General features: G+C 41.8%; 1 protein-coding gene and 1 pseudogene across 1 annotated transcript; one reads left to right on the top strand and one right to left on the bottom strand.

The window, feature by feature from the left end:
- Positions 1-2,865: 2,865 nt before the first annotated feature.
- LOC125308905 lies at positions 2,866-2,980 on the bottom strand (annotated as a pseudogene).
- A 5,720-nt stretch (positions 2,981-8,700) lies between these two features.
- On the top strand, positions 8,701-15,398 carry LOC125293262 (cysteine/serine-rich nuclear protein 1-like). The gene is made up of 5 exons (XM_048241135.1): positions 8,701-8,875; positions 11,585-11,790; positions 12,463-12,725; positions 13,018-13,332; positions 13,539-15,398. The coding sequence occupies exons 2-5, from the start codon at positions 11,604-11,606 to the stop codon at positions 14,436-14,438; spliced, it is 1,665 nt and encodes a 554-aa protein (XP_048097092.1). The 5' UTR covers positions 8,701-8,875; positions 11,585-11,603; the 3' UTR covers positions 14,439-15,398.
- The last annotated feature ends 253 nt before the right edge of the window (positions 15,399-15,651 follow it).

Below are 15,651 nucleotides of genomic sequence, written 5' to 3'. Positions count from 1 at the left end.
ATTTTCCCACACCCGGATTAAACCAGAGACGCAACAGTGGGCGCGTTAGTGAACGCTAATAGGACAACATGACTCTGCAAGACAGATATATCCAGGACCACACCTCTGTGCCCTCCAGAACCACCTAAAACCCAACCAGCTGCTGCTTGCCTGTCCCCACACAGATGGCACACACAGGCCTAGACTGGACATGCCTAACATGGCCCACTTGCTGTTTGATCGCATGACATTAACCGCCAAGAAAATCCCCCCAAAAAACTCTGATCTTGACTTTGAGTTTCAGTGGGAGAACAAAAGTTATGTCTATATTATTGTCATATTAGATTCCAATCCCTTACAAAAAGTGCAGTTATAGTACTACAGTACAATGCAGTACAATAGTATTTTCTTTGCAGTACTAGGCTACAATGCTGTTTTTTCATGTCCGAAATACTGCATTTCCTGCATAAGAACCATATACTTCCTCCAAAACTGCAGTTTTGACACTTGAAGTAATGCAGCTATTGTAGGGGTGTCTGGTTGATTTAGGCTAATGTTTGATGAAGTAATAAATTAAATAGGCTATTTCAACTTTTAAATGTGAAATAGCCACTCTAAATAAAAGGTTCCTCTTTTGTCAGCAAACACAAATCGAAATACTCTATTACATATAGTCTATCTTGTGTGTTAGTCTAATTGCTCAGTAGCCTATGATAAATACACAGTATAGGCTAAGCTATCTACAGTATTCATGGGTTTCATCAGGTCCCTTTCCACAGGTGTATAAAATCAAGCACCTTAATTATCAATGCAGACTGCATGGTGCTTGATTAATACACCTGTGGAAAGGGACCTGATAAAACCTATGAATAAGTAGGCTAGCCTAAAAATTATCCTATTCTGCATATTTGTTCATAAGTAGGCTAGGCTAGGATATGGATTCACTTACCGGTAAATTGAGGACAACATATGGCAGAAACCCCAGTGTGTGGTGTGCTGTAGCCTAAATGGCTGGCACATGAGAGCATGAAACTATCGAAACTAAAATGCCACATGGAAACAGGGCACCCCTGTCAAAGTCAAACCTGTCGAGTGAAGGTGAAATCAAGATTTGAAGACTTCACAAATGTAATGCCAAATATCCGCATGTTCCGAACAGTAGGCTAGGCCTACACGTCTTCCAACACTAGAGGGCGAGAGAGAACGGCAAATGAAGAGATCAGCCAGTACAGCAGCACACTCCAGCACACAGGACTGGTGTTCTCACTCCTTATTCAAAATACAGTCTCTGCAGAGAATAACTTTATTTTGAATGAATCATAATTCCATAGGCCTACAACTATCCAATTCCTAACTGTGTGAATGTGCCATTCAAGGGGAGCTCTAGCTCTAGCTCATGGATTTTCATCTGACAATATTCAGTGTGTTTTTGTCTGCCTTTTACACAGAATCTTGCATAAAAAACAATGCTAGTATAAATTATATAGTATTTTTCTCATATAATTTATAAAAGGCAATCTGCATAATGTGTTTTGCACCAACACCTTTAGCTATATATCGGCACAGATTGAAATGTGTTAGACAGCAGAGATAACAAAAAGCACCCTGACACAGTCTCTAGTTGGCTGGGGTGTGAACACTGGGTTCTTAGTCACCTCTCTCACCAAGATCCCCCTGATTGCTCAATTTGGCTTGTAGAGTCTAAAAAGAGCTCCTACTGAAGTGATCCCTGAATTAACTCCTTAAAATAAAATAAATTATTCTTACTTACCCCCTTAATCACAACAAAAAAGGGAACTCCTGAATTGACACCGTAAGTGTAGATTAAGGGCTCAAACCTTAAAATGGCATTTCAAGGTCAAATTAAGGGCCTGTTTTACAAATTAAGGGCCATTTAATATAAATGAAGTGGTTTTGGTATTTTTTTTTTTTTCAGGGGTAATTTAAGGTAAATTTGAGTACATCACATTTTAGTGTATCCTGGTTGTTCCAAACTTTGGCCTCTGTGGTCTGAGAACCCTTCAGTGCAGCAGGCATTTGTGTGTCATCATGTGTTAATATGGGGTCTGAATACTTTACATCAATGTGATATTTCAGTTTTTGTTAATAATTTTGTAAACATGTCTTAAATCTAATTTGCACTTTCACTGTCATTGTGGGGTATTGAGTATAGCTTTAATTTACTTATCTTAGGCTGTAACATAATAAAATATTAAATGTGTGCACAGCTGAACACTTTCAAACAATTTCTGCTATCTGTAGTTAAACTACACTAAGCATGCCACAAAGGACAAGAGTGAACAGACAGTTGAAGATTAGCATCAGATAAGATCAGACAGTCACCAAACGCACATGCCATTGCATAACAGCCTTGCAGTTATTCCTCTGATACTAAAACAAAGGCAGCTTGCTTGCATAGAGAAAAGACTTATGTTTGCGATCTGGGTTATCAGCGTTACTCACACAGCTGTAGGTATTTCCCCACCAGGCATGCAGACAATAGATACTGAGGCTTGGCCTTAGCTGACGCAGAAAACATCAGCTACTCTTCCTGGGCTCCACACACAAGATATAACAAACAAGAAACCAACATACAAGACAACAGATATAAGTATATATACTCTTTTGATCCCGTGAGGGAAATTTAGTCTCTGCATTTATCCCAATCCGTGAATTAGTGAAACACACTCAGCACACAGTGAACAGTGAAGCACACACTAATGCCGGCGCAGTGAGCTGCCTGCAACAACAGCGGCGCTCGGGGAGCAGCGAGGGGTTAGGTGCTTTGCGCAGGGGCACTTCAGCTGTGCCTACTGGTCGTGGGTTTGAACCGGTAACCCTCCAGTTACAAGTCTGAAGCGCTAACCAGTAGGCCACGGCGGCCCCATGCATTATTAGACAATAATTGACACGGCTGCCCCTCGGGTAGAGGACGTATCAGATATTAAACTGATAAGAACAGATACTACACTTGATCTTAGCCAAAATGCCGAGAAGCGATATAAAAGATATAAAAGCAGGAAAAGAATAGATACTTTTCCTAGAGTCCACACAATACATATAACAAACAAAACATCAACATACAAGACAACAGATATGAAAACAAACAAAAGAAAGACAGGAAAAGAATGAATAACTAAACCTTAAAGGGGGAGTTAGTATACTGGAGAAAGATTGATGATATTTTAACTCAACTGAACCACCAATCCAATACACCTCTACATTCAGTGCTCTTGATCAGTGTTTGTGCATTAGTTCTGCTGTCCCTTAAACCGTTCCCACTGCCCTGATGTGTGCCAACTGGTGTTTTCATTTCAATTCATAAATTCAAAAAACGTTATTTATCTCCGAGGGGCAATTTCCCTATGCAGGCATAGTGACATATAAGACATAACACAACATATAAGACATATAAGACAGGACAAAAGAAAGAACAGGACAGACAGGGATGTAAAGGGGGTTAGTCCCAGGAGAGGGAGGAGGAGGGGGCTTGGAGCATATTCAAGTTCAAAAGGCGAATAGCCTCAAAAGTAAAGGTGGCCTTCCTCCTGTTAGTCCTAGCCAGAGGACAGCGCAGACGCCTGCCAGAGGGCAGCCATTCAAAAACTCCAGGACACTGGTAGAGTCTTCTAAGATGAAGATGGCTTTCCTTAGTATTGCCTTGTCGTGCAGTGATGTCAGAGACTGAAGAAGGTGGCCAATGATTTTAGAACATGTGTACACAATGCTCTGGAGGTGTTTCTTATTTTTGATTGAGAGGGAGTGAAACCATGTAGATGTAGAAATCAATCATGTAGATGAAAAGGTCAGTGTACTTTCAATAAAGGAGGTGTAAACAATTTTGAGAATCTTCCTGCTCACTCCAAAAGAGTATAGCATCCTCGAGAAATACTGCTGTTGTTGACATTTTTTAAGAATCACCACTAGTCAAAACGCAGTTTGTCATCATTGACAGTGCCCAGGTATTTGTATTCATACAACTTCAGCTGGTTCCATTGATTGTAGTTGCAGTCCTCCATGCTTGGTGAAATCAATGAACATCTCCTTGGTCTTTGTACCATTTAGCTCCAAAAAGGAGCTATCAATCACACCATTCCACAAACTCACTAAAGACAGGCCTGTGATCTTGGACAAAACCAGCAAGGAAAGGAGAACAGTGTCGTTGGCAAACTTCACTAGATGACGATCGGCTAAGTAGTGTTTTGTGTGTAGGGTGTGTGTTTATTTCCTATTTACAGAGCCAGGGTTGCATGCAAAAAAACTGTTTTTTTCTCCCAGCACAAACACAGATAAGGCTCAGCTGATATTCACTGAATGTGACAAAAAGTGTATTGGCTATAATAGCTAAATATCCCTTTAGAGTGAAAACCATATGGTTACAGAAAGCAAAATGATGATGATGGATCATCAAAACCACTTTTTTTATTTAAATTGCCCACTTTTTTATCAAATTTTATGAATGAATCCACACAACAGTTTTAACCATTGTTAAATGAACGAACATAAGAGTTGCATGATTTGCAGTTTTCCGAAGGTTCAGAGGTATTTGGAGGCCAGCAGAATGAGCCTGAATCAGGTGGTGTCTTAGATTGGTGGTTGTTGCCTTTCTCTTCTCCCTGTAGTGTTGTGCAGCGACTATGATTCCGCAGTGCAATTTCATCCATAATGAATAACAGGCTAGTGCAACTGTGCCTTATCACAGGATGAGAGGGAGGTTGCAGTGTTGTAATAGTGTTGTCTCAGATAGAAGATATTTTTGTGGTAGTTGTAGCAGTGATTTTGTGTTGCTTATCCAGATGTATGCATAACCTCTTCTTTTTTTTCTTTTTCCTTCTCTTTGTGTTGTGTTGTCTTGCTCTGACTTTGTAAATTGACCTTGAGTCTGAGAAAGTTGAATTATTATTGTTATTATTATTATTATTATTATTATTATTATTATCAAGCGCTTCTAAACATACTTAACTTAAGTGATCAGGATCAGCTTAGGCTCACTGAAATGAATGAGTGTAGCTATCTGTATTTTGCTGAATATCCCTCACCTGTTCTTGTAACATAGCAATAAACTGTTAGATATCTGTGTCATCATCTAATAACTATCTCCCTCAAAGAAAAACATTTATGGCTAAACAAGGGTGAAGGCAGAGAGAAGAGGAGATGTAGTCCAGAAAGCATGCACCACAGATGTTCAACGTTTAGTCTGAAAGGAAATGGAATTTTGGCATTTAAAGCATTCTTTGCTTTACTTATGTGACCTCATGACAGTCATAAGATACCAAGATATTTGCCAGACACTGTGGCACATAAGGGTGTCTGCCAAATTAATGTCCATCAGTGTGGTTGCATTGATGAGAAAGTTTAGACTGAAAATTCCAAACAGGGTGACAACATAGCACATTTTGACTGAGACAGGTTATTTGTTTAGCTCTGCTTTACCCTTTGCACCCAGTATACACCACAAACTGAATAACTGCACACCTGGCTCAAGCTGTCACCATGGTAATGCCAGCAGAAACACATAAACAAAAAGAGGCATGTCAGGTTTCTCTATACATGACCAGAACTTAACCTCTTGAAAAAAACTTTAGAAGACTTTAGTTGTAAACACTAGAAAAGTTGAACATTATTTGGGATTTATGGCTCTGAGCCTTGTAGCCTGTTAAAAATGAATAACATTACTTTGAGGCTATCATAGTATGCATGGTTATAAGCTTTGACTTCGCACCAATATATATTGCCATGGAAAGAAGTAGAGTAAATTCTTGTGAATGCATATTAATGAGTGCACGCATTAACTATGATGAAGTATTTGTTTGGGTCTTGACATTTCCTTGTTCACTTATCAGATTGCTCTTCACCCTGGCCTGACACTGAATGGATTACATGATACTACCTTGTACCCCACAGTGGCTGAGATCTCTCTGGTGTGTGTGTGTGTGTGTGTGTATGTGTGTGTGTGTCTTCCTTGGACAGGACTGAGGGAAGAGAGGAATTAGGGCAGTGCTTTATGTCTGCCTGCAGCTTTGTCAACTTTGATGGAACCTTACAGTATGTAGGCCACTGCACAGCACAGATGCAGAGCCTGACAAAGTGGGCCACAAGAGCTGGTGGCAGCAACCTAAGAGAGCCAGCAGAAGTGTAGGTTAACAGACTGAATGTTACACAACAGCCCCGTCATTTGCTCAGTGTTTATCTACTTGATGAGTGTGTGTGTGTGTGTGTGTGTGTGTGTGTGTGTGTGTGTGTGTGTGTGTGGGGAGGGGGATGGGTCTGATAACTTTCTCTCTCTACTTAAAATTAGAACTCAACCACACTAGTTATTAAGACACTTCTTGTGAGACACGCTACATTCTACAGTAAACCAGAATATACAGATATTGGAATCACACAGGTGATTCCATTTCTCGCACCATGAATCACACAATCATATAACATTTCTTAAATGTGTTTTGCAGGATTGATGCATCTCTATTTTCTGTGCCGGCCAAAAGTAATACAGGTGTAACAGAGGTCGTAATTCGTCCGCCACTCAAGGCCCTCGAACCCGCCACCTTGACACACACCGGCATGGGAGTTGAACGCTAACCACTGAGCTAAAAGCCCACCAACTCAACGGTCAGAAGCGTTCTTAAGGTTAGGAGTGTGAGGATTTACACGCGCAACTAGCATGCTAGCTCAGTTCGCCTCCGTTACACAGGCTCATACAAAAAAGATGTTGAGTCTTGTCCTGGTGCTGATGAGCAGGCGGTGGTGTTGGGAGTCATCCTTCATTAGTGCATAGGTCCGCTGTAAACATTGTATGATAGGCCCAATTTGTCATCAAGGCTGCCCTACATATTTCCAAAACATGCATACCTCTGTTCTGAAGCACTGATTACTACCCAAGCCTTTTATTGGCCTGACTTTGCACTAGTATTTTATTGACTGTCTATGCACAATTTCAACCAAATTTTGCTGCTCTTATTTTTTCATTATTATATGTGCCCTCTTATTTACTTATTTACTTACTTTTTTGTTTACTTGAATGTTATGTTTGTCTGTGGACTTAAATTGGTAAAATATGTCTTGTCTTCACCGTGGGATAGTGAGAAACGTAATTTCGATCTCTTTGTATGTCTGGAACATGTGAAGAAATTGACAATAAAGCTGACTTTGACTTTGACTTTGATTGCAGTGGTGCATTCTAATGTTGCCTTGAAATGGGACAGTAAGTCTGGCCGGCAAAAAGAATGTGTTGGCCTACTTGATATGGGTCAGACTCACTCATGTGAATGCTCAGAATTAAATATGTCAGCTGAGAAATTCGGAGGTGACTACAACAAGACTATTCAAATGCTAAATAGCTGACACAGTATCACTACGATAAAGCTGCTAACCTGAGGACTGTTCTCGCATGAAAGCCTATGACTACCTCAAGGTTGTACACAGTATTGTTGGGGGTGTGTCTCGGCAGATGTTAGCAACTACCAAACAGATGGAGCGATTCACTGGAGTGTGTGTGTTCTGCTGGGTTGAGGAAGTGTGCCTGTGACTGTCTGTTTGTGGGGGATGGCTGCTGGACACACAAACAGACAATCTTCAACAAGACCTTTCCATTCCACTCACTTTAGACAGGTTTGTTGAAGACATCTTCCTTAAGTTCCTGTAACTATTGGCCCATGAAACATGTGGGCGCCATTGCACTTCAGATGGGTTTGCTGGTCAAAGAATGAAGATAGGCGTTTTGGTATCTAGGGCAACAACTCCTGTCTGTGACTGGACAAATGGCTTGATAAACACAGAGTCTGGCCCTGAGTCTTGCTTCCTCTAGGCTAGACACGTCCAAGAGCACACTTACGCATATCCAAGAGCACACTTACACACTTACGCATATCAAGCACACAAGTTTATTGAATGTAGGATAATTTAGTAATTTCCTTTTATGCACACTTACACACTGCAAAAAGCATACAATGAGTGTAAGGTCAGTAATTTCCTTGCTGCCAAACCAGTTATTTTACAGGAAATATTTAACATGCAAAAAATCTTACACATATAGGCTATATATCTTTCTGCTGCTGGATTGCACTTGGGTGACATAACATGCCATTGTATTATGTGCTTCTTGCCTCTGCATTGTTGTTTTTTGTCTGCATTGCATTGTCTGCATTGTTTTTACACAACTCTGTGACATAACACCTACAACACAAACACTTGTGTTCACTCACCTTAAATTTACACATAACACACAAAAACACTATTTGGACCATCTGAATCATGAGCACACAACATTTCATGTCTGGCCTGGCCATCAACCTTTGCGCTGCATCTTGATGGACATAACCTCAGGCCATACTCTTACAAAAATAACTGCAGAATAGGCTAGTAACCTATAGTGCAGTTCACTTGCAGTTATTTTCTGTAAGGGTGATGTTACTTAAAAAGAGAAGCGTATCACGAACTATAAAGGAAAATGTTCGTAACTAGAATGTCAAAAAATCAATGAATTAGATGTAGCCTACATTTTCTATTTGTATGTAGTATGTGCTGCTAAACATGAATGCGAATACACGCGTGTGTAACCATAGACATAATAGATTATTATCAAAGAGTATAGAAGTAAAGTTACTTCTATAGGCCTACTCTTTGTTATTATGTGTGTAACTCCTCAGATTACTCATTAGCCTACGTCAGCTAAAATACTCTAGGGGGGAGCTTTCCACTGACGATAACAGTGCGCTGCAGAACACTTGGGACAACACAGGAAACTAGCCTGCAGCTAGCAACGGACGCACGATTACTGTCGCAATACAAATATAAGTAGGCCTAGTGACATATGCCTCTAATTTACCTTCAGAAATTACTGTACAGCCAGGAATACTGTTTGAGGATTTCCGTTGATGTTTGTCGGAAGCGAAGAGTAAGTAGCCTAATGATAAGTCTCGTTGACTGGTTTCAATGGATGATGTCTTCTTGCTGAATTTTGTTGCGACTGTGAACTGAGTACAAATTAGGCTAGTATTCTATTTAAAAAGCAAAGTCGCGACTTTAAAAACTGGACAACGATAGCGTGTTCTAGGCCTACAGACAGTAGTAGCTTAGCATAGTTAATGTTCCTTTCTCTCCATGTTTGTCCAACAAGAGCAGCGTGGGGCATTCTACAGTTATGCATACCCTAAGTATACATTTGACATATCTTAATCTTAAAATGTCTCATATGTCATTGTTATTTTATTTAGTAATATTTGATCTTAAGTATTTAGTTATCATCTTAATCTACATTCTTTAGGCACTATCCAGTTAGTACCAGGCTACTTTGAGTGCCACCTTGATAATGTGATCAGTGCACAATTTATAGTCAAGTAGCCAAAAGCAGGATCCTGATTCATTTCATCAGTTCGTTTGTTTATCACCTACATCTGCTCATGTCACTGAAAGGGCTCTAGTCTTTTCAGAACAGGGACAGGAAGGAAGTGAAGAGTAGTGTGTGTGTGTGTGTGTGTGTGAGAAAGTGTATAATGTATTGGGTGTCAGTTCAGTGGTTTCAGGTTTTGTATTTCTTGCAACACATTCATATTTCCATTGTAAGATGTTCTTTTGTATATTACCTGTACACTTTTGGTTATCTAAAATTACTATTTTAGGGATCATTGTTTTAGTACTAACAATCATGCTTTTCCTGGGGTAGAGTATTGTTTTGTTTGTGTGCATGTGTGTGTGAGAGTGTGTGTGTGTGTTTAGTGTGGTGTGTGCATGTGTGTGTGAGAGTGTGTGTGTGTGTGTGTGTGCATGTGTGTGTGAGAGTGTGTGTGTGTGTGTGTGTTTAGTGTGGTGTGTGCATGTGTGTGTGAGAGTGTGTGTGTGTGTGTTTAGTGTGGTGTGAGAAAGAGAGTGTGTGTACAGGGGAAAGGGGGTGGGATGACCCTTTTGTTGCCTCTGTGGCCCACTCTCAGCCCTCTTGACCTGGGGAGGTGGTCCTCTGTTCCCTGCACCTGCGTTGTGGTTCCCCCTCTCTCCTTCTGTCCACTGAACCTCAACCTACCCTAAAACATCACTTAATGTGCAAACACACACAGTTACTCTGTAGAACAGAAAGAAAGAGAGAAAACAATAACTAATAGTTATTGTGCTTGTCAACATATTGCTCTAGATATCTTATTATGCACATTCTGTGTAGTCCCTTTGGTTTTGATGTGCAGCTAGAATGGAATTTCTTCCTTAGCTTTTTGTCAGTGTATTATTTATGTGACTGAAGCAATGTGTGTGTGCGCACACACACACACACACACACACACACACACACACACACACACACACACACACACACACAGAGGCACACATTAAGTGTGGAACGCAAATGAGTGAGGTCAAGGAACGGAATGTCTTCTTGGCAAACACAATCATGAGGGATCACATTTTTTTTCAGTAAGCGAAAAAAAAGCTCTTGCTTATCAAAACAGAACTTTGTATTATCAATTTTCATAGCTGGACAAGCCCAATATTCCCAGCTGTACTTTTAAAATAATGTAGGCTTCTCTAGTCAAACATGTTTGAAATGTGGAGTGATCTACAACAGTGAACTTGACCAGTTTTGCATAGGTTTCCACATATCTGGCAGAGACAGAAGGAATGTACTGGCTCTGACATACTTTCATATACTCACCTAAATGCTAGTTTAATGTAATGGTAGTGTATACACAGATCTGACATCCCACACAATAAATTAGAAAGACCTGCTTACTGTGTCCGGATGATGACGGGGAGGAATTAGGTAGAGGGTGTTTACATAACATGGGCTGGAGAAACGCAGCCGTGTGTGAAACTGCACAGATGTACCTGTGTGAAAGTGTCAGGCTTGGCCAGAGCCCTGGGCTACTCTTGTCCCCGAAGCTGCTGCTGGTCACTAGTGTGAGTGGGACTGTGCTGTGCTGTACATTTGGGCCATGCTGTTCTGCCAGGCCCTGGGCTCTTGGTCTGTGCTATGGAGTATGTAAAAAGCATATTGTGTCTGCTTTGGAGCTCCGTAACTTAGAACCCATACACATCCTCTATAACAGTTCAGCGTCCTACGAAGAGGACATTAGTCTCTCTGAGAGTTAATATAGAATATGGGCAGTGTGGAAACCTGAGGAAAACTGTGAACAAGTCTAATCTGAAGGCAGTATGTATCCGTGACTGCATGGGTATTCTTTCTGCTAGGCAGAAAGTCCTGACTTTTTCCTCTGGGCTGACTCAAGGAATTCCAGGAATGTTAATCACTTAGAAGAAAAAGGGAACCATTGACTTTGTGCCTTTGCCATGGCGCTACTCTATGTCTCCTATGGCTCTACACTGTCTCCTATGTCTCCTATTATCAGCTACACATTTAACAACAGCAGGTCAGCTTGGATTTCTTGAAATGTCTTTTCCTGTGTCAGAAAGCTCTCCTAGAAAGTTGTCAAACCAGCTTGACTACATTTCTCTATGCACAAGACATCACTGAATGCTAGAAAAGCTGTCTGAAATGCCACTATGTTCAGCAGTTATGGTGGTGACATGGTCACTTTTTCTTTAAATAATTCTCAACCCAGGAATGTAATATATGATTCTTGACATTAATGTAATTTCGCTGTGCTTGGTGTTTTGACAGATAAGAATTGCCAGCTGCCATGAGCAGGCATCTCAAAAGGAAATGTAAGGACAGTGATGAGGACCAGAGCTACTCCTCTTCCTCCTCACGTTCCTCATCCTCATCCTCTCCCAGTGTCTCCAAATGGGACTCAGAGGAGGAGAACTACCAGGGTGAATCCCCAGACTGGAGTCCCATTTACCCACCGCCTCACCCCAAGCTCTCCTGTGAGTGCACACACCCTTGTTGAGAGGTTATGGCAGTTTTCAAAAAATGCACAGTGATCGTGGTCTTATCAGACTCAGGAGTTTCTGTTATCAGTCCAAAGCATTTATGTCGAACAGCTGATAAGTGTCTAAACAAAGAGATGTCTAGAGAAGGGTTTGAGTACAGAAAGTAACCAGAGATTGATCTCCTCTTAATAGTTAATAGCAAGTCAGTGTTGTCACTGAAAGTCTTCACTTTTAAGATGAAATACATAAAAGATCCAGTCTGTGGTATTAAGTCTTAATTAAGTATTCACTGTGCTATTCACTCACAGCTATTCATAGGAGCATATAGGTTAAATTGAATTTGATTTAAAGTTGAATTGAAGTTTTTGTTGAAGAACAGTTTCACATTTACGTATTTTACTTAAATGTGATAAAAAAAACTCTGTATTTCTATTGAATGGAATAGTGCACAAAGTGGAAACATATAATTGCTGCTGCCATCTAGAGGTAGCTAAAAGAGCTGCAACACCAATATGTACTCAATTCAACCATACTCAATTAACAGGTTACATATGCAAGTGCATACAAGCCCCACAAGTATTCATGCTGGACATGCCATTGTGTAACTTCTTTCACCCTGTTAGCTGCTAATGAAGTAAGTCAGCAGTGTCCATTTTATCTCTACAGATTCCTCAATTCTGAAGAGGACCAAGACAGCCAGGATGAAGGGCAACGTGCGCTTTGACTCGGTGACCGTGTTCCTCTTCCAGAGGTGCCAGGGCTTCACCAGCGTGCCCAGCCATGGCGGCTGCAGTCTGGGCATGGTGAGGCGGCACTTGTCGTGCCAGCGCTACAGCCTGGCAGAGCACCGGGCAGAGCAGAGACGCCAGCGGCGGGAGAAGCTCCAAGACAGGCTGAGGGAGGAGAGGTTAGAGGCCCTCAAGCAGACGGTGAGCTCCCAGGCTGCAGTCCCACACCGCAGATACACCTCACATGCCTCAAGTCAAGTCAAGTCAAGTCAGTTTTATTTTTAAAGCGCATTTAACATGCACATAGTGCAACCCAAAGCCTCTGCAATGTTGTGTTTAACCAACCCATGCTGCTGGGAATGTTGAGATGCAGTTGATAGTTAACTGCATAGTTATTATTGATTTACAAAAGCAATATGATTTATATCGCATAGCAACATAACAACGAGTGAAAATAATCAAATCGATACTCATTTTTGTCTCATTCCCTCAGCTGCTGAGCAATGGAACTCTAACAACGGAGGATGCAGAGAGACTGACAATGGAGGACATTACAGAGGAGGAGCTGGCTCTAAAACGTGTGGATGAGGAGGAGGAGGAGGATGAAGAGGAAGGCTATTTGCCACACTCGTACTCCTCTAAGCAGAGGCGGAGGCTGCTGCAGCGCGCCGGTGTGCTCTGCATCGAGCGCGAGGAGAAGCGGCAGCTGCAAGAGCTGCGGCGCTGGCGAGAGGACTGCGGCTGCCACTGCCAGGGCTTCTGCGAGCCGCTCACCTGCGCCTGCAGCCTGGCGGGGATCAAGTGCCAGGTACGGCCCTGTGCCGCACACAGAGTTCACACACTGATGTGGGGGAGGAGGACATGCACCACACTGGACATGTGTTTGCACTGCATTTGTTTGCACTGTTTTATATTTTAAAAAAAAATACTGAAAAAATAAATACAGAATGCAAGTTAATTTTTATCAATGTCTTTTTTTTGTGGTTGGTTCCTCCATTTTCTCAACTTGTGCAGATGGACCGCTCCAGCTTCCCCTGTGGCTGCACCAAGGACAGCTGTGGGAACCCTGCTGGTCGCATGGAGTTCAACGCCGGCCGGGTGCAGACGCACTACATCCACACACTCATGAAGCTGGAGCTGGAGAGACGACTGCGGGGGGCTGCGCTCCAAGGGCGGAGTCAGACTGGGAAGGATGAGGAGGAGCAGGAGGGAAAGCCTGGGTCTCAGGACTGCTGCAGAGGCTCTTTTGATGACACGTTGTCATCGTTAGAAATCTGCACAGCCCCATACTCAGCTCCTCTCTTTCCTGCCCCTGCTTTCCTATTTGGTGCCAAGCTGACCGCCGAGGGAGAGAACAGCTGCAGCAGCGACATGACGGACTCCTCCTCCTGCTCCTCTGTCCAGAGTAAGGACTTGGACAATGACCCTGGCCCTCAGTTCTGTCTCCCTCGACAGGGCACAGATGACAGAGGACTAGCTCATGTCTTGAGCTTTGGAGAGTCCGATGAGGAGTTCTCTTTCAGCAGTGATGAAAGTGACTGCTGTCTGCGTGCTCAGACTCAGCTGAAAGGGGTTGGCGGTTTTGGCAGCTTGTCCATGTCAGTGTTCCTGGATGAAAACGCTAATCAAACCGGTGCCATGTGTCCATGTGATGTGTTACCTGATACCCCTAACACTCCCTCACCATCTACTGATGAGACATCTCACAGCTACATGGACCTCAGTCTGTCCTCAGACTCTGACCTGGACTTTTTCAACAGTCTGCATGACTACCACTCTAGTCCAGTCCACAGCCATCTCAAGGAGCACAGCTATCTCAATGAGAACGTTTTTTGCTTGGCCAATGGCCCTAGCTTGCCCCAAGGGGAAGATCTAGGCACTCAACTTCTAGAGTCACTAATAGGAGTTGCATAGTCTTGGCGGATAGTTTGTAGCTACATCAACCAACTACCTAACTATCCTATAAAGAGCAATATTTATGGCAGAGAGTATATTATCCCTTAATATATTATGTACATAATCATATATTATGTTAATATATTATATTAAGGTGCTCAATATGTTTAAAGGATATTCCTTCACTTTTCAAAATAAAAGGATGTTTTAATCCTGTCTTGTTATAACATTAGCACCAATTTATAGGCCTAATGATTACTTTTCACATCAAGACAGTTCTAGTCTATATTGCTATACCTTCCTAATATCCTTTTTTCAGTTTTAATGATGCACTGGCTGAAACTCAGGGACTTTTGCCATTTCACACCTTGTTATTGTGCAAATGACAGACATGACCATCAATCTGTTCAGTACTTGAGTCGACATTTATGGTACAGCAGTTGTAGTTACACATTCTTCCTCTAAAGTTGGGTAGTGTTGGAAAACAGGCGCATGCATTTTCAGTTGTGAGGTCTATGTTGTCTGTGTTGAGGCGTCCATGCCTTCTTACATGTACTGAGTTTAGTATTACAGAAGGAGCAGCTCAGGCCAGAAATTCGGGGCTGATAGCCACGAAATAGCGCGATTAAAGTGAGATTAAGCCCCAGAAGTGATCATTGGGACAGGATTAGCCCTGGCTCACTCCTATTCCCACGCCTTTGGCGCGACAGTAGGGAGCCCGCTAATTAGTGTACCTTTATTTTGCCATTTCATTCTATGCTATCTTTATTATGGTCTTATTACATAGGCTGAGCTTTCCATTGACATATTTTGTGTGTGTTGCATATACTGTATTTATGAAATTATACTGGAAATTAATTGTTACTATTGTATCCAGTATGCCTTATTTTATTTTATGCATCAATGTGAATTATTCTTACTTCGCTGCCTGTGCATAACATGTTGCTTTTTTGTAAAAGAAAAACTTAATTAATATGTAAATGTTTTGAATGAGTTATTTTCATTGTCAAAATTCTTAATAAACTACTTAAAGACACATTACCTGTGACGCATTGTGAAAAAAATAACAAAATCCATAGACTATGCTTACGCCAGGCGCTGGTGAGGGGTCGGAGTGCAAAAGGGGGCGGTGCAGCCATCCTCAAATACAATTTGTGCCCTCTTCTCTTTGTGTGATGGTGACTGCCACATTATGTTTGTATGTGTTGTGTTACTGTTCCCAGGAAAGGGG

This window comes from Alosa alosa, chromosome 1 (assembly GCF_017589495.1).
Source record: "Alosa alosa isolate M-15738 ecotype Scorff River chromosome 1, AALO_Geno_1.1, whole genome shotgun sequence".
Classification (NCBI taxonomy): Eukaryota; Metazoa; Chordata; class Actinopteri; order Clupeiformes; family Clupeidae; genus Alosa; species Alosa alosa.
This window is presented reverse-complemented; position numbering and strand designations above follow the sequence as displayed.

What these genes read in the sequence shown, in the direction of transcription:
- LOC125293262 (XM_048241135.1), top strand. Translation starts at nt 11,604, where the DNA reads ATGAGCAGGCATCTCAAAAGGAAATGTAAGGACAGTGATGAGGACCAG. An exon ending in GCCTCACCCCAAGCTCTCCT is followed by an intron (nt 11,791 to 12,462) that starts GTGAGTGCACAC and finishes TTATCTCTACAG; the next exon opens with ATTCCTCAATTCTGAAGAGG. An exon ending in TAGAGGCCCTCAAGCAGACG is followed by an intron (nt 12,726 to 13,017) that starts GTGAGCTCCCAG and finishes TCATTCCCTCAG; the next exon opens with CTGCTGAGCAATGGAACTCT.